Source organism: Malurus melanocephalus, unplaced genomic scaffold (genome assembly GCF_030028575.1).
Source record: "Malurus melanocephalus ecotype Western Australia unplaced genomic scaffold, MMel_1.1 scaffold_700, whole genome shotgun sequence".
NCBI classification, from domain to species: domain Eukaryota; kingdom Metazoa; phylum Chordata; class Aves; order Passeriformes; family Maluridae; genus Malurus; species Malurus melanocephalus.
The window spans coordinates 231,024-248,995 of NW_026623932.1; the positions used below are offsets into that span (position 1 = coordinate 231,024).

The following is a 17,972-nucleotide window of genomic DNA, read 5'->3' on the forward strand; positions in this document are numbered from 1 at the left end:
AGGGACACAGGACACAAGGCAGAGTGTCACACAGGGACAATAGGTACAAAGTTGTGGGGACACAGGGTCATGGGGACATGAGATCATGGTGTAACAGGGCTCTGGGGATGCAGGATCACAGACACATGGGAACACGGGGCTATGATGCCACATGGCACACTGATTTGGGGACACAGGGACACATGTGAGTCCATGAGGACACCCATGGGGCCTTGGGGACACACACAGGTCCATAGGGACATGGGTCCATGGGAACACATATGGATCCATAGGAACAAAAGGGCATGGGGACACACATGGATCCATAGGGATTTGAGTCCATGGGGACCCACTCACAGATCCATAGGGACATAGGAGTTTGGGTTCATGGGGATACACACACAGGTCCATAGGGACATAGGAGTTTGGGTTCATGGGGATACACACACAGGTCCATAGGGACATGGCACCATGGGAACAGACGAACCCATAGGGATTTGGGTCCATGGAAACACATGTGAATGCGTTGGGATTTGGGTCCATTAGGACACACGAATTCATAGGGATTTGAGTCCATGGGGGCACACGCGGATCCACAGGGATTTGGGTCCATGGAAACACACACGGATCCATAGGGATTTGAGCCATGGAAACAAACACTCTTGGATCCATAGGGATTTGGGTCCATGAAACACACGAATCCACAGGGATTTGAGTCCATGGGGACATACTCACGGATCCATAGGAATTTGGGTCCATGGGGACACACTCACGGATCCATACGGATTTGAGTCCATGGAAACACACACGGATCCGAATGGATTTGGGTCCATGGGGACACACACTCATAGATCCACAGGGATTTGTGTCCATGGGGACACACTCACGGATCCATAGGGATTTGTGTCCATGGGGACACACACTCCAGGATCCATAGGGATTTGGGTCCATGGGGACACATACTCCAGGATCCGCATGGATTTGGGTCCATGGGGACACACACTCCAGGATCCACAGGGATTTGTGTCCATGGGGACACACTCACAGATCCATCGGGATTTGTGTCCATGGGGACACACACTCCAGGATCCACAGGGATTTGGGTCCATGGGGACACACTCACAGATCCATCGAGATTTGTGTCCATGGGGACACACTCCAGGATCCATAGGGATTTGAGTCCATGAGGACACACATGGATCCATAGAGACACAGGACCATGGGTCAATGGGGATACACACGGATCCATAGGGATTTGAGTCCATGGGGACACACTCTTGGATCCACAGGGATTTGGGTCCATGAAACAACACGAATCCACAGGATTTGGGTCCATGGGGACACACTCATGGATCCACAGGGATTTGGGTCCATGGGGACACACGCATGGATGCACAGGGATTTGGGTCTATGGGGACACACTCATGGATCCACAGGGATTTGGGTCCATGGAAACACACACGGATCCATAGGGATTTGAGCCATGGAAACAAACACTCTTAGATCCATAGGGATTTGGGTCCATGAAACACACGAATCCACAGGGATTTGAGTCCATGGGGACATACTCACGGATCCATATGGATTTGGGTCCATGGAAACACACACGGATCCGAATGGATTTGAGTCCATGGGGACACACTCACGGATCCATAGGGATTTGAGTCCATGGGGACACACACATGGATCCACAGGGATTTGAGTCCATGGGGACACACACTGCAGGATCCAGAGGGATTTGGGTCCATGGAAACACCCCCATCCCACCGCCCCTCACGCAGTTCCCGCCTTCCCCCCAGGCTGTCAAGCAGGGGCGGGACCTGCAGCGGAGCCACGCCCCCTCCTTCCTTATGGCCCTGCCCCCTCCTTCCTATTGGCTGTTCTCCCCCTTCGCTGTTTCCCATTGGCTGCCGGGCCGCGCGCGCGCCCGGACGCGGAAGTGCCSGAGCCGGAGCGGCGGAGACGGTGAGGGGAGGGGTCGGACCCAAACCCCGCTCGGAGCCCTGGGAAAGGGGATTTATTCCCATAAATCGGGGGAAATTGGGAATATTCTGTTTTAAATACCCGCGTTGCACTTGGGTTTGATGGGGACAAGGGTTAATTCCTGTGTTTTCGTAAGGAAAATGACTTTTTTTCTTGTTTATTTTCATGAGGAAAGCTGTTTATTTTTGGGATTTGGCGAATAAAATTGTCTATTGTCGGGTTTTTTGATGAGGAAAAAGGTTTATTCCGGGGTTTTGATGAGGAAAAGAAATAGGTCTCTTTTTTTTGAAAATGAGGAACAGGGATTTACTCATAGTTTTTGATGGGGAAAATAGTTTATTTTTGCATTCTTCATGGGGAAAAGGGTTTTTTTTTTTTTTGCTTTTTAAGGAAGAAAATGGTTTATTTGTGTGTTTTTGATGAGGAAAATTACTTATTCTTGGAGGGTTTTGATGAGGAAAACGATTTGTTCCTGGGGATTGATGAATAAAGTGGCTTATTCTTGCTTTTTGATGAGAAAATTGTTTATTCTTGAGGGTTTTGTGATTTTAAAAGTGTTTATTTTATGAGAAGAATGGTTTGTTTGTGTGGTTTTTGATGAGGTTTATGCTGAAGCTTGCATGAGGAAAATGGACTTAATGAGGGAAATTTATTCTTGGCTATTTTTATGAGAAAAACAGTTTATTCTTGGGGTTTTGATTGATCAAACAGTTTATTCTTGGGAATTTAATCAGAAAAATCAAATTACTTGGGGTTTTTAATGAGGGAAAGGGTTAATTTTAATTTTTTTTTWAATTATATTTCTTTATGTTGAAACAAAAATGTTGGATCCTGATTTTCCATGGAATCATTGAAGAAGAGATGGGGAGGGGTAAAAACTGGAATTTAGTAACTAGATTTTAATTACTACTAGATTTTAATTTAACTAYTAGAATTTAACTACTGGAATTCTTCCAGTTGAATTTAACTACTGGAATTTATCTACTGTAATTCTAGTAGCTGAATTTAACTACTARAATTTTAACTACTGGAATTTGAACTGCCAGAATTTTGCTTTCAGAATTTAACCAAGAAAATAAGCACCAAAATACATCCCTGCTTCCAAATATTTGCATTTCTTTTAATATATTATAAGTAATTATGTGTTTTTTTGGGGGGAAAGCTGGAGATTTTTAGTACCTCAATAGGTGCTTTGCATATGTTTTGAATATTCATGTGCTCTAGCAACACTGGGCAGCTCCAGTGACAGGCCAGGAAACCCTTTCCCAAGGAATTTTTAAAGGTAGAGTTTATCCTTTGCCTCGCTCGCATGAGTAAAGAAAGAAAATGTGGAATTTAATGAGTCTGGACAGTGTCAGAACAGGTTGGATGAGCTGGGGCAACCACCCCATTCCTGGAATTGTTCCTGGAAGGGTTGGATGGAGCTTGGAGCAACCTGGGATAGGGGAAGGTGTCCCTGCCCCTGGAATGTGATGATCCTTAAGGTCCCTCCCAACGCAAACCATCCATGATTTTTTGTACAACCTCGTCCTGGGAGGTTTAGTGGAGAAGGCAGAGCTGGACTCTTCCGATGGATGTGCAACAGGGATGAGCAGGAATGAGAGAAACTGGGTCAAATGGAATTTTGAATCACYGTGAGGGTGATTAAACACCTGGAAAAAAGGAGCAGGGAGCCTCTGGGAGCAGCTCAACCTCAACTGGGGCGAGGCTTTGAGCCTGGGGTTGGGTCTAAAACCTCTCCCAAGCCCAGATTCTCYGGCAATTCTGCGCCAAAGCTCACAAATCTCCATTGCTGTGAYTCTCCCACCCCAGGCAATCCACCATGTCCAACCTCCCTCCTCCGGCAGCCGACGGGATTTGCTTCTACATCCTGACAGAGGACTGTGCCTACGGAAGCAAATACTTCCAAGCCGGCAACTTGTGCTTCTGCAGCGAGAGGAGCTACCTGAGGAATTTTGCCGAGGACGGGCCTCCAGCTTGCTTCCTGAAGGTCATCATGCTGGACGACAGCTCCACGGTCACCATCAACCTGGAGATCCTGCAGCCCGTGCGCCAGGAAGCCGCCGGGTTCCTGCTGGCCGTCGGGAGCCACAGCGAGCGCTTGAATTTTTTCCTGGAGAGGCTGAGGCTGGAAGGAGCTCTGCGAGCCACGCCGGGGCAAAACGTGATGGTGGAGGTGGAGAGGGAATTTTTCCCGGGAGTCGTGCGCTACATCGGGAGCATCTACAAGCCCAGCTTGGCYGTGCTGACTCCGGTGTTTTTCGGGGTGGAATTGCAGGTAGGGGGGGCCGAGGCAGCAAATTCCTCGTTTTTCCCTGGTGTTTCTTGTGTGTGACATTCCTTCCTGGCGTGTTTTCAGGGAGAGGGGGAAAACAGAGGGAGGAGCGACGGATCCTACCACGGCACTGAGTACTTCAAGTGCAAGAGGAACTGTGGGATCTTCCTGCCCTTCAGCAAAATCCAGTTTATTCCCACACCAGAGAATGATTATGGGAAGCAGAAGCCAAGAAAAGAGGACACGGAGGAGGTGGTTCCCGTGAAAGTGGGAGATGCCGTCAGCTTCTACGTGGATGAGATCCTCACCAAAGGAATTGCCATGGCGGTTTACAGGGAAGGGAACCAATGGTTCGTGAAAGTTTGCCCGGTAAGAGCAGCTTTTCCATGGATTTTTTTGTGGATTTTTTTAAAAAAACACATTATGGTGGGACATGGAAGAGAAGTAGAGGGAATGTCCAAAAGAGATGTGAGGTTATGTGCAAACTTTCCAGGCCTGGTTAAAAAATTCCTTCTTATTGCAGTGTTTAGCCTATAGATTTTTTTTTCCCAGCTGATGGATTTTTCCCTCCTTTCAGGAAGAAGAAGGAACGACTGACATATTCCGGGAAATCCCGATGGATTCTGTTGTGAAGGAGAGCTTGCAAAGTAGGTGATCTTTGGATGCATCCTCCCTGTGCACATTCTGTGGGATTTAGAATTTATTCCCTCTCTGCAAGGTACTGAGGAGCTGAAATTCCAGTAGAACCCTCAGATTGTCTTAATGGATCGRGATTTGTGGAAAAATGTCAAGTTCCACGCAGAATTCTTGGCGTGAGGCAGCTAAAGCTGAATCCCATTTGTCAAGAAGGAGAGGCTGATGCATTCAGGCTGAGGTATTCAGAATTCCCTCAGGAAATTCCATCAGGGAATTAAAGAGTCTTTAATTCTGCTGTTAAAGATGGAGCTGGAGCTTCATCCTGATGGGAAAAGCTCAGGTGCCGGCAGCAATGGTGGGAATTGTTGGACAAGACAAGGAATTAGTAGAAAAAATAAGAAATAAACCCTCTACTGCCATTCCAGTGGTCTGGGAAGTGCTGGATAARCTCCAGAGCCAGCAAGAGGTTGGAATGTGAAGCTTTGAGCAGGAAAACAAAGAACAGGATCATTCCCTCTCATCCTGTCGGACCAGTTCGGCACACTGGGAATTACACCTCGTGTCACTGGTGCTCAGCTTCCTGCTTGTGCATGCAGCCTGGAATTTCCGAAATAGACCCGGAATTAGATCCAGAGGGTTGAATTSCCACCTCTCCTGATGTTCTGTGTGGCCCATCAGGTTTTTTCCCGACGTTCGACTCCGACGTGGGCTTGGGAAAACCAAACAYGATGAAACGAGAGATCAGCGACAGCAGCGAGGAGGGGGAGAGTGGAAATTCCCCCCTGGAAGTGAAYTCCATGGTCCAGATCACCTTGGACAAGGGAACTCAGGTTTCAGGGATCATCCGCTGGTTGGGCTACCTGCCCCAAATCAAGGACAAAATGGCTGGAGTTGAACTGGTGAGGCTGGAAAGCTGGGGAGGGATCTGGGAATGCTGGTGGCAGTGGCTGAATGTGGGGGGATGGGATTTTGGGATCCCCAGGTACCGGGTATGGAGGGGCTGGAATGGAGCTGGGAAGGGGCTGTAGCACCAAGAGTGGCTGAGGGAGGTGGGAGGGCTTTGATCCTGGAGAAAAGGAGGCTCAGGAGGGGACCTTCTGGCTCCCCAAATTCCCTGACAGGAGGGGGCAACCAGGTGGGAATCAGGATCTGCTCCCAGGGAACAAGGGACAGGACGAGAGGAAATGGCCTCAAACTGCTGCAGGGCAAGTTTAGGTTGGATATTTAGAAAATTCCTTCATGGATAGGGTTGTCCAACCCTGACAGATTGGGTGGAGTCCCCATCCCTGTGGATGTGGCACTTGGGGATACAATCTAATGGTGGCCTTGGCAGCATTGCGTGGTCAGACTCGATCTTAAAGCTCTTTTCCAATTGTGATTCCATAAATCCCACTCTCAGGCTCTTCCCTGGTGCTCTTTTCACAGGATGAGGATAAGGGGGTCACGGCTGGAGARTGGCTGGGCAAGTCCTACTTCCAGTGTGCCCCGAAGCGCGGCCTCTTCGTGCGGCTGAACTCCTGCCAGCCCGACGTGCGCTTCCAGAGCTTTCCCAACTCCGAGCTGGCCCTCGGGGATTATGGTGAGACCCCTGGGAATCAGGAAAATGGGATTCTGATGGGAGAAGGATATGGAAAAACCCCATGGGCAGCATTTTCCACCCTTTCCTCAAGTGTTGTTTTGTGGTGTTTGTCCCACRCCACACCCTTGGCTGGATTAACAGTTGGGCTCAGTCCTTGAGGTCTTTTCCAACCTAAATGAATCCTTAAGGAATATCCCACAAGCGTGAAAGATTTGTAAGTGATTTAGGAAAAACTGGATTGATTGAGAAGCCACCTTAAATTTGTGAGTTGYAGACTCAGCTCAGACTTTTGGGGCATGGAGGAAGGGCAGATCTGGCCCAGGTGAGAAGGTGAAGGAAATTCCTTTTCTTGCAGGAGGACAAGAAGTTTTTCCACAAACTCCAGAGAGTTTTCCTCCCCTCAGGAATGAGGCGGCAGTGCGTGTTCTCCGAGGKCAGATGAAAGGCATCCAAGGCCATTGCAATTCCTGCTACATGGATGCAACTCTCTTCAGGTAAGGGACCTGCTGGGGTGGTGCAGTCTCCTTTAAATGAGTGGCTTTTTAATTGGGCAGACCCCCAAATTGCAGCACTTCCCTGGATTTCTAAATCGGCTGGAAAGTTTAGAGCAGAATGTAACTGTGGAGATGCAACCTCCAGGCTGCTTTTTGATCTCCTTCCCAAATCCAGCAGGTTTACCAGCCCTGAAGACTCCCTGGACCCCTGTGTCTGTCATTCAGGGTGCTGGGAGCTCGTAGTTTTCTGGACTTGGACTGTGCTGACTCTGCCCCTGGAAGTTCTGGCTGGAATCATTCCAAAGAACCCACCCAGGAAGTCCCAACTTCCCTGTTTGGAGAGGAACAGACTCAGTGGTGCCCTTCCCTGAGCAGTTTTGGCTGCCAAGTAGGAATTCCCTTCTCCCTGGGCTGTTCCCTTTGCTTTCTCCCCGTGTTCATTCCTCCAGACGTGCCTCACTGTGCAGATGTGCTTCCCTCACCTCCCTGTAAATCCGTGCATGGGATGTTGTGCATCAAAGCCATCGACTCTCACCAGCCACCACATTTTGGATCCAGCTGTTGCTTCTCAAACTCAAACCCCATCYCAYTCTTCCCRCAGCCTCTTCTCCTGCACATCYGTGCTGGACTCCATGCTCTTCATGCCCTTCCCGCTGTGTGACAGGAATGTGCAGGGAATTCTGCGGGATGAGATTGTCAATCCCCTCCGAAGGTGAGTGTGGGGAATGCTGCTGCCCTGAAAGTTTGCAGCCACACCCAAARGTGTTCATACAGGACAAGGAARAATGGTTTTAAACTGATTTAGATGGAATATTGGGAGGAAATTCTTCCCTGTGAGGGTGGTGAGGCCCTGGAATGGAATTCCCAGASAAGCTGTGCCTGCCCCATCCCTGGAAGTGTCTCCAGGACAGGAATTGGAGAAACTTGGCCTGGTTGGTGCCATCCTTTCCCATGGCAGGGGTTTGAGCTGGATGAGCTTTAAGATCCCTTCCAAGCCAAGCCATTCCATGATTCCCATCACCTGGAGCTGGTTGTTGTTCCCAGGACTGGCTTTGTCAGGGCCAGCAGCGTGATGCACCTCCGCGAGCAGCTCACGGACAAGGGCGAGTGCTCCAGCTTTACCAACGCTGAGAAAGGTAAGGAGCTTTCCAGAGCCTTTCCCGGGGCTGCTTCCCTGGGTTTTGCCTCATCCAGGCAACTTCCCTTTGTGCTTTTCCCAGGAATGTGCTTTAATTARGTGCTGATGTTAATTGGTGTAAAAATTCAGTGATTAAATCCTTTCAGCTGTTAAATCTCTCTGTACCCTCAAAACTCTTTCCAGTGCCTAAAAAGGCTCCAGGAGAGCTGGAGAGGGATTTTGGAYAAGGGRTGGAAGGACAGGACACAGGGAATAGCTTCCCACTGCCAGAGGGCTGAGTTAGATGGGACATTGAGAAGGAATTCCTTCCTGTRAGGKTGGTGAGGGGCTGGGRTGGAATTCCCAAAAAAGCTGAGGCTGTTCCATCCCTGGAATTGTTCCAGGTCAGGTGGGGCTTGGAGCAATCTGGGATAGTGGAAGGTGGCTCTGCCTGTGGGAAAGGATGGAACTGGATGAGCTTTGAGGTCCCTTCCCACCCAAACCATCCTGGGATTCTGTGAAAGTGCYGGATCTGAAGGCTGGTTGGCATTTTCCTGCTCCCTGCTTGGGATTTGTGCCTTAACCAAGCACTCTCAGCCTTCATCTCCATTGTCCCCTAACCTAAAAAGAGGAAATTCCAAATTCATGGAACGCTGGCTTGGGTTTATCTGGCAGCTCTTGGAGGCCATTCCTGGTATGGTGTGACCCATCCTSTCCTCTCACTTTCCAGATCCCGAGGAGTTCCTCAATCTCATAATGCAGCAGATCCTGGGAATTGAGCCACTGCTGAAACTCCAGTAAGTTTCCACAGCTGAGGGATGCAATTCCCAAGGCCAGGCTCATTAATTTTCCTCCTCACGATCCCGGGGAGGGGCAGTCACTTGTCCCTTTCCATCCGAGTTTTTTGAAATCGCAGCTCTGAGTTTCGCGCAGCTCCTTCTGCTTCTCTTAACAGCAGCCTTGTTGTCATCATTCCATCTGGAAAAAGACAATTCTGAGCTCTCCCTGGAGACTGCTGCCTTCAGAAAATGGGGATGGAAACCTTGTGCCATCCCCAGGGGAGAGCCAGAAGTGATTTGAGAAAGGTGATGCCCGACTCAAGGGCAGATCCAGCAATATCCGACAGCYTTTGGATGAATTTGGGATGCGTCCAGGCTGCCGAGCTGGCTCAGCTCCCGCAGCCTCTCGAACAGGCAGTCCATGGATGCAGTCCCAGTTTTTTTGGGACTCTACAAAGAGGATGAGAGGCTGAAGGAAGCCAAAAATAACTGTACTGTTCGGGAGCACAGAAAGGGAATTGTTGGATTTCTGTGCTCCTTTGTGGGGCYGCCGCTCGAGCCGTGGATCGTGGAGTGCTGGGAAAGGCTGGGCACAAAGGGGACTCTGTGCTGCAGCTCCCCTGCACGGGGTCATCCCAAGGAAATCCTTTCCCTGCWGCCTGTGGGGATTCTGGGAGATCTGCACACAGCTCACCTTGAGTTTGGCTTTTTGGATGCATTTTTAAATTAATCCTTCATCAGAGCATCCATTTGTGAATTTAAATATTAAATTATCCTTTATATCGAGGGAAAATGGAATTTTGCRTAGATGAGCAGGATGTGGTGCTCCAAAGGGATGATGAGGCCACAATTCCTGCTTATCTCCTCTTCCCCTGGCACAAATTTGGTATTTTTGGGTGGAAAAAGTGCCTCGTGTCGCACCAAACCACCCTCAGTGCCTTGAGCCCAGGAGCTCTCCCAGGACAAACCTTGGGAAACTCCCAATTTTTGTGTTACCACATCCCCCATCCCATGACCTCTCCTGGCAGGTCAGGAGGCCAGAAGGAGCAYGATTGTTACTGCTACCAGATATTTATGGATCAACAGGAGGATCTGGTGGTTCCTGACGTGCAGCAGCTGGTGGAGCGCTCCTTCCTGTCCTCAGATCTGAAGCTGGTCGAGGTGAGTCCACTTTCCTTTCTCTTTCCTGCTTTTCTTACTTCCCAAAGTACCTGTGAGGTCTTGGATGTTTTATATCCAACTCTGAATCCAAGCATGACTCAGGAAAAGGTTTCTGCTTTACCTGTTTCCCTTTTGTCCTGTGAATAACAACAGCAAATTTAGGGAAAAATCTCTGGAATTTGACAGCAAATGTAGAGAAAAATCTCTGGAATTTGGCTCTTCTGGCTGGGTGACTCTTTTCCCTTTCTTCTCCCAGATCCCATCTTGCTTCATTATCCAAATGCCACGTTTTGGGAAGGAATACAAAATGTTCAGCAAAATCATYCCTTCCTTGGAGCTGGATATAACAGATCTGCTGCTGGACAGTAAGTTACGGGTGAGGGTCTGTGAGAAATCTACGTTCTTTGGGGTGGGATTCTTCTTCCCTAAATGCCAGTTTTGGGAGGACAAGCTGGATTTTAGGTGGGATCTGGAGAAGGCACACCCTCTGAGCTCCGTTTTTCCCTGGCAGGTCCCAGGGAATGCTGCCTGTGCGGAGACGTGGCCACTCTGGAATGCTCCGAGTGTTTCAAGGACAAAGTGTTTGCAGCCACAGGACTGAAGCAATTCTGCAGCTCCTGCTCCAGACAGGTATTTTCCATGGCTGTTCCCAAAATCCACCTTGGGAGCTGACAGCAGGATGAACCCTCCCAAAATCTCAACATTTCCCTGTTGTTCCTGCAGGGATTGGGCACAGAGGAGCCCTTTCCTGAGGGTCATTCCCACCAGGAGCCAGAGGTTGGGGAGAGCCTAAATACACATGAGCCTAAATAATCAGAGCCTAAATAATCATGCAATCCCAGAAAAGATTGGAAAGGAYCTTGAAGCTCATCCAGCTCCAYCCCCTGRATGCTGCTCCCTATCCCAGGTTGCTCCAAGCCCCGTCCWMCCTGGCCTCAAACAATTCCAGGGMTGGGACATCCACAGCTTCTCTGGACAACCTTTTCCTTAAATAAGGAGCAATCCTGCAGGAAATGAGCGYTGAGCCTTCCCTGCTGCCTCTCCATGAGCATTCCCACAGTTTCTGCCTCTGGGAGGGTGACCCGGTCCCGTTTCAGCTTCCTGSTGCCAGGCAGTTCCCACACCACCAWTCCCAGGCAGGCAGGGAGTCACATCAGCAGGGAATAAATCAGGAATCTGCCCTCTGCCCTCTCCTCCTCTCGGGCCAGGGCCAGTTCTGCCACCACCACCCTGTCCCCTCTCCTCAGGTTCACTCCCATCGCAGCCGCCAAGCGCACAAACCCCGGAGGCTGCACATTCCCGAGGAATTCCGCAGCTGCAGCGCCCGGGGCTGCCAGCAGGTGCCYCGGGAGAAGCTGGAGCTCTTTGCCGTGCTCTGCATCGAGACCAGTCACTACGTGTCCTTCGTGAAATACGGCCCCGGCAGCGAGCACTGGATGTTCTTTGACAGCATGGCCGACCGACACGGTGAGGGAATGGGAATGGGATCTGGGAATGGGATCTGGGAAGCTGCCAGGGGCTGCTCAGTCCACTTTTTCCTCTCAAGCTCCCTGTCTGATTTAGGCTCTCTCTGGATTTTGTTTCCATTTAATTAAGATTCCAGAGTGGCCAAGCTGAGCAGGTGGGAGTTCCTGCAGGTGCTTCCAGCCTCTGGCTGTGGTCAAACAGGGAATTTGGGATCCCATTCTGGCTCCCTCAGCTCCTGAGCACGGATTGTTCTCCTGTCCTTCCCCATGTTGTATTTATCATGGAATCATGGAATGGTTGGRGTTGGAAGGAACCTTAAAGCTCATCCAGTTCCACCCCACTTGGATGGGYACCTTCCCCAATCCCAGGTTGCTCCARGYCCYRTCCAACCTGGCCTGGAACAATTCCAGGAATGGAGCAGCCACRGCTTCTCTGGGAATTCCATTCCATCTCCTCACCAYCCTCCCAGGGAACAATTCCTTCCCAATATCCCATCCAACYYYGCCCYCTGGCAGKGGGAAGCCATTCCCTGTGTCCTGTCCCTCCATCCCTTGTCCAAAATCCCTCTCCAGCTCTCCTGGARCTCCTTTAGTCACTGGAAGCTGGATGCTCTCCCCTCATCCATCCTCTTCCAGCGTTCTTGGCCCCCACATCTCCCAGCTGAGGGCTCTGCATGGCTGTGGAGTGAGCTGGGATCCACTGGATCTGTAGGAACTCCTCCCTTTGGGATCAGGTTTGGGATTTTCCTCCTCCTCTCTGCCTTAGGTGGCGAAAACGGCTTCAACATCCCCACGGTGACGCTGTGCCCAGAAGTTGCCAAATACCTGGACTTGCCCCTGGCTGTGCTGGCCCTGGAGCAGCCTCGGGACATGGATGGGGTGGCCAAACGCCTCTTCTGTGATGCCTACATGTACCTGTACCAGAGCAGGAAAATGGCACTGTACAAGTGACCCTGTCCAAGGCTGGTGGCACGGAGCGGTGTTGGAAACGGGAGCTTGGATCRTCCCTGAAGGTGGAAGCAGCTGAGTCTGGGTGCTCTGAGCTGCCTCTTCCCCCCTGTGCTGGTATCAGATTATCCAAGGCAGGCTGGGTTTGTTAAATCCTGGCTTAACCCGGTGGTAGTTGGTCCTTGGGTGCAGCTGGACTTGGAATTATTGACATTAATTCATTCTCCTTCTCCACATTCCACACCCTCCTCGCTCTCCAGGTACTCTGCAGCTGGAGCCTCCCCAAAATCCTCTTCTCCCTGCCATCCTTCCCTCCAAAGCTGGGACCAGCAGAAATCAAAACACAYGGAATTATCCACAGATTTAACCACAACCTCACTTTCCCTAGAACATCCTCACTTGGATTTGTGGAGTGAGAAAAAAAAACAGGTGGGATTGAGACAGATCAGGACGGATTTCCCACCTCTAAATCTGTGTCACTTCCTTCTCCAGCACCGACTGGCACGTTTACCCACCATACCTTATTTCCAACAATGGATATCCAAAATTTTAAAACCAGACTTTTTCCAAGAACAAAACTGGAAGGAGGATGGAGCAGAGGAGCAACATCCAGACTCCTGCTGCTTCCTCTTTTTGGCAAAATGTGCACAGGATTCAAAGTCCAACTTCACTTTCAGCACTTTCTGTCCCATCTTTGCACCCACTTCTGAGTTCTGGGGTCAAATACCAGAATTCCRAGGGCAAAAATGGAAGAAAAAATGAGTACTCTGCAATCTTCTGCAGGAAAATTTAAGATTTGGATGGGAACAGGCATTCCTTAAGGTAAATAAATTTATAGATTTTGGGGTTCTCTGCTGTAAAGTGGGAAGCTGTGCCTGGAGTCAGTGGGATGCCCAGATTCCACAAGGAAAACTGCAAGGAAAGCTTCCAGGACTCCCAGATGTGCAGCTTCAATCCCCTTCCTGCTCTTTTTTTCCTTCTTTAATGCAGAGAGCAGTAAATTTAACAAAACTTGGAGCTTTGGATTGCTCCTGTTGGCTTGGGACACGTGGTTTGGGATCTCTTTGGCATTCCAGGTGTTGGCAGCAGGTCCTGGAGGGATCCTTCCCCWCTGCTCAGCTCTGCCAACTCACACCTGGAATAACTGGGTCCAGKTTGGAGCTCCCCAGTAGGAGAGAGACAAAGAGAATCCAAGGAAAAACCACGGAGATGATGAAAGGACTGGAGCATCTCCTACCAGGAGGGGCTGAGGGAGCTGGAATTGCCCAGCCTGGAGAACAAAAGGATTGGGAATCTTCCCAACATCCATAAATCCCAGAGGGGAACGCACAAAGAAGACACCCAGGAGCTTTTCTGCCCAGTGACAGGACCAAAATGGTTCCTGAACATCAGGAATTGCATTTTTTCTGTGAGGGTGACAAGTGCAGGTCACTCTCCTACTTTTTTTCTGCATTCCTTCTCTCCCAAAAACTCAGGAAAATCTCTACTCAGGTACGATGGACTCTACCTTTGGTGCTTTGCTCTGAAACAAAAAATCTAATTTATAGCAAACTGATCTGGTTTTCCTGGAGTTTTTTTCCCTGTCTTAAAATGGGATACAGTGCTGTGGGAATTCCCAGAAACAAAAGACCATCAGCTTTGTTAAGTTCTTAATTATTTTCTTCCCTGTAATTTGCTGCCAAGATCCAAACCATGGAGGGGAGGGTGGGTTGGTCCCTGGGGATTTTCCTCTTGCCTTCCCATTCCCAGTGGAGCTCCAGAGGGTTTTTCACTGGAATTAGGGTCGGAGCCGTGGTGGGAAAAGGCCTTTATTTAATTTTTTTTGCTTAGTCTGAAGCTCAGCGTGGGTTAGTGCCACGTTTCCTGTGGGAACAGGGGTTAGAGAGTGCAGGTGGCAACCTGGGGCCAGGATCAGCCTGGAGCCAGCCTCCACATCCCAGGGAACTCGGATAGAATGGGAAAAGTTGGAATTTGGCCATGGAGATGAAGTTTGGAGTTGCCAAAGCAAGGAGAATGTGCCATGAATATCCCACATCACCCTTCTGGTGGCACCCCAGACTTCACTCTAGTGCCACCAAGGAGCTTCAGGATGGGGGAGCCACCAAGGAGGGCACAGGGCTGGCAGGGCCACCAAGAAAGGCACAGGAGTGGCAGGGCCACCAGAAAAGGCACAGGAGTAGCAGGGCCACCAGAAAAGGCACAGGATTGGCAGGGCCACAAAGATAGGCCACAAAGCTGGCAGGGCCACCAAGGCGGGCACAGAAGGACTGTCACTTTCAGAGGACGCAGGGACAGCTCTGCCTCCCCCATCCCTGCRTTCCCAGCTTCCCTGTGGGACCCCAGGGCACTCTCCCAATCCCTGCAGGTTCCTCGGGTTAGCACCAGGCAGCAAAAAGATCTAAATTAGAGCTGTTAATTCCCAACGAGTCACTTGGGCTTCCCAAAAAAAAACAAAGCGTGGAGGAGGAGCCGGGGACGAGCAGGGAGCGCCTCAGTGGCCGCCCTGACGCAGCTCCAGGAAGAGCCGGTGCAGCCGTTCCGTCACGGCCACCTGGGGACGGGAATAAGAGGGGTCAGCTCTGGGGTGGCTCTGCTCAGGCCACCGAGTCCRGTGGCGTTCCCAAGCGGGAGCAAGGGAAGCAGCGGATGTACCGGGTAGGGCTGCGGCTCGTGGAGCCGGCGGTGAGCGGGGCTGAGCAGGCTGAGGGATAGCTGGGCGTGGCTCCTCACCTCGGGCAGGCTGGGCAGGGGTTCACACACCTGCAGGGATGGAGATCCACGGGGAAGATCCATGGGGGAAGCCACTACCCAGCACCAATCCCTAAGAGCTACCACGTCCAGGCTGGCACCAGAGTTTTTAGGGCATCTCAGAAGCCACCACTGCCCTTGGTTTGTCACCCAGCATGGAAAAGGAGACCCCCCCCCAGGAGATGGGAGCAGCCCTGACCTGGCCATCCCTGAAGTAGGTGCGATGGAGGGGCTCCACATTGGTGGGAATGACCTTGGTGGTCTCTCCAAGCCGCCCCAGGACACGGATCCCCAGCTCCTGCCCCGCGCTGGGCGACGGCTCCTCTTGCAGGGCCATGAGGTCCATGAAGGGGTGACCTGCCAGCAGGACATCAGGGAGCGGGGTACGGAGCAGGAGATTCCCCCAGGATGGTGGGAAGGGTTTCCAGACTCACCAGCAGCGTCGTAGAGCCGATAGATCGTCTTCATCCCTGGGATCGTCATCTTCTCCTCRTCCTCCGTGAGCTTCAGGCATGGGGAGCCATTGACCTCCACCAGCTGTGGGGGAAGGGAAAGGATGGACAACTGTGACCTCTCTGAGGAAAAATCATCTGGAAAAAACTATTTAAAAACCCTAAAACCACCCCAAAATTGGGCATTCTGCCTCCTCCTGCTTGTGAAGAGCTTGGGGGTTCTGGTGGGCAAAGAACTGCATGTGGAAATTCCCCCGTATCCTGGGCTGATCCCAAAGTGTGGGAAGCAGGAGAGGTGGGAATTCTGCCCCTCTGCCCTGCTGAGCTGAGACCCCATCTGCAGAGCTGCTTCCAGCCCTGGGGTCCAACAGCAGAAGGATCTGGATCTGCTGGAGCAAATCCAAAGGAGGCCATGGAGATGCTCCAAGGGATGGAGCCCCTCTGCTCTGGATCCAGGCTGGGAGAGCTGGGAATGTCCAGCCTGGACAAGTGAAGGATCCAGGGAGACCTCAGAGCCTAAAAGGGCTCCAGGAGAGGTGGAGAGAGACTGGGGACAAGGGATGGAGGGCCAGGACACAGGGAATGGCTTCCCACTGCCAAAGGGCAGACACAGATGGGATATTGGGAAGAAATTCTTCCCTGGGAGGGTTGGGAGGCCATGGAATGGAATTCCCAGAGAAGCTGTGGCTGCCCCATCCTTGGGAGTATCCAAGAGCCAGGCTGGATGGGGCTTGGAGCACCGTGGTATAGTGGAAGGTGTCCCTGCCCATGGTGGTGGATGACCTTCAAAAATCCCTTCCAATCCCAATTATTTTGTAATTCTGACTCCAGTGGGGCTGGATGACCCTAGAGCAGGCTTGCAGCACCTGGAAGTGGCTCAGCAAGGACTGGGACATTYAGGATTTAGGTTGCCCCCTGTACCTTGTAGACACAGCCCAGCGATGGCTGCAGGGGACACGTCACCAGGTTGGTCCCGATGCCGATCATGTCGATCTCACTGCCCTGAGGTAGCAGAGGAGACAAGAGACCATCAACATCCCAGCCCTGCCAGCACCAGGACAGCCCGGTGACATCCCAGATGTGCCACCACCACCCCAGGAGCCATCCCAGCCGTGCCAGCAGGTTCCTGACCTCCCTCCTGAACTCCTCCAGGCTCTGCTCGCTGATGTCGTTGCTGACAGCRATGGGGATGGTCCCAAACCAGGGCACCTGGAAGCTGGAAGGAGCAGGATTTGGGAGATCCATGGATCTGCTCTTAGCACCCCAGAGCCGTGAGGGCTCCCAAATCCCAGCAGGATGATGGGTGATGGGCTGGGTGCAGGTGAAGGTAAGAGGGATCAGTGACACCCATCCCAGGGCTGCTGTGGGACTCACTGAGCTCCGCAGGCTCGGAACACTCGCCGGATCTCCTTGGATTGCTGGGCCAGGTCCCCGCTGTCCAGGCGCACTCCGATGGCCCGGTATCCCAGCTGGTGCAGTGCCAAGGCCACGGCACAGAAATTGGGCAAGCCACTCCTGGCACGGGCAGGGAAAGCATCAGTGACAAGTGGGACACGGATCCTGGGTGGATCCAGGAGTGTTTCCAAGCCCTGCCAAAATTCCTCCTTCAAGGCCACCAAGGAGGAGGTGGCAAAGCCACCCTGGCAGTCCTGGCACCCTCACCTTCTGACACAATAGGTGTCCAGCAATCCCTGGAAGTCACATGGGAAGGTGATTGCATAGGACACGAAGGCAGCCAGCTCGCCCTCGTTTGTGCTCTCKGCTGGAGTCTGGAGCAGCTCACACACCCGCTGCAGCCAGGACACGGCCAGGGCCRCGAGATCCACGGGATCCCCTCCGGYCTGAGGGGGCAGCTCCTGCCAGGGGAATGTGGGATTTGCACAGCCCGTGGCATTATCCATGGTGCCAGGAGTGTGGGAACAGGTGGAGTGTTCCATTCCCATCCCATCCCCACCTGTATCCCTGTTCCCCATCCTTACCCAAATTCCCATTTCCTTCTCACCCCCAATTCCATTCCACTCCAATCCACATCCCCATCCTGTCCCTATCCTATCTCCATTCCATCTCCTCCCATTTCTAATTCCGCACAAACCCATTCCTGTCCCTAATCCCATCCTATCTCTATCCCAACCCATCCACATCCCCATCCCAATCAGATCCTATCCCATCTTCATCCACATCCAACCCTATTCAACCTCCACCTCTATTCTATACCCACCCCTATGCCTATCCAACCCCCACCCCTATCCCAACCCATTCCCATCCCCGTTCTTGTCCCCATCTGCATCCCCATTCCCATGACATTTTCATCCCATCCCTCTCCCATCCTCACCTGCACTCTCATCCCATCCCATT

The 17,972-nt window shown here is 51.6% G+C and overlaps 2 protein-coding genes across 3 annotated transcripts in view; one reads left to right on the forward strand and one right to left on the reverse strand.

The window, feature by feature from the left end:
• Positions 1-1,888: 1,888 nt before the first annotated feature.
• Positions 1,889-13,960, forward strand: LOC130584369 (ubiquitin carboxyl-terminal hydrolase CYLD-like). Its single transcript, XM_057384323.1, has 15 exons — positions 1,889-1,944; positions 3,775-4,240; positions 4,322-4,606; positions 4,815-4,884; positions 5,552-5,772; positions 6,299-6,452; positions 6,808-6,946; positions 7,548-7,658; positions 7,991-8,082; positions 8,794-8,860; positions 9,871-10,003; positions 10,260-10,368; positions 10,515-10,633; positions 11,251-11,470; positions 12,236-13,960. The coding sequence occupies exons 2-15, from the start codon at positions 3,785-3,787 to the stop codon at positions 12,418-12,420; spliced, it is 2,361 nt and encodes a 786-aa protein (XP_057240306.1). The 5' UTR covers positions 1,889-1,944; positions 3,775-3,784; the 3' UTR covers positions 12,421-13,960.
• A 247-nt stretch (positions 13,961-14,207) lies between these two features.
• The window catches only part of NAPRT (nicotinate phosphoribosyltransferase), a 7,564-nt gene continuing 3,799 nt past the window's right edge, over positions 14,208-17,972 (reverse strand). For both annotated transcript variants that reach the window (XM_057384325.1, XM_057384324.1), the window contains exons 6-13: positions 17,280-17,473; positions 16,992-17,132; positions 16,749-16,833; positions 16,539-16,619; positions 15,600-15,702; positions 15,365-15,522; positions 15,070-15,177; positions 14,208-14,968 (exon numbers count right to left, since the gene is read on the reverse strand). In XM_057384325.1, coding sequence (XP_057240308.1) covers positions 14,909-14,968; positions 15,070-15,177; positions 15,365-15,522; positions 15,600-15,702; positions 16,539-16,619; positions 16,749-16,833; positions 16,992-17,132; positions 17,280-17,473 — 930 coding nt within the window. In that variant the 3' untranslated portion in view covers positions 14,208-14,908. The remainder of the gene's footprint in view (positions 14,969-15,069; positions 15,178-15,364; positions 15,523-15,599; positions 15,703-16,538; positions 16,620-16,748; positions 16,834-16,991; positions 17,133-17,279; positions 17,474-17,972) is intronic.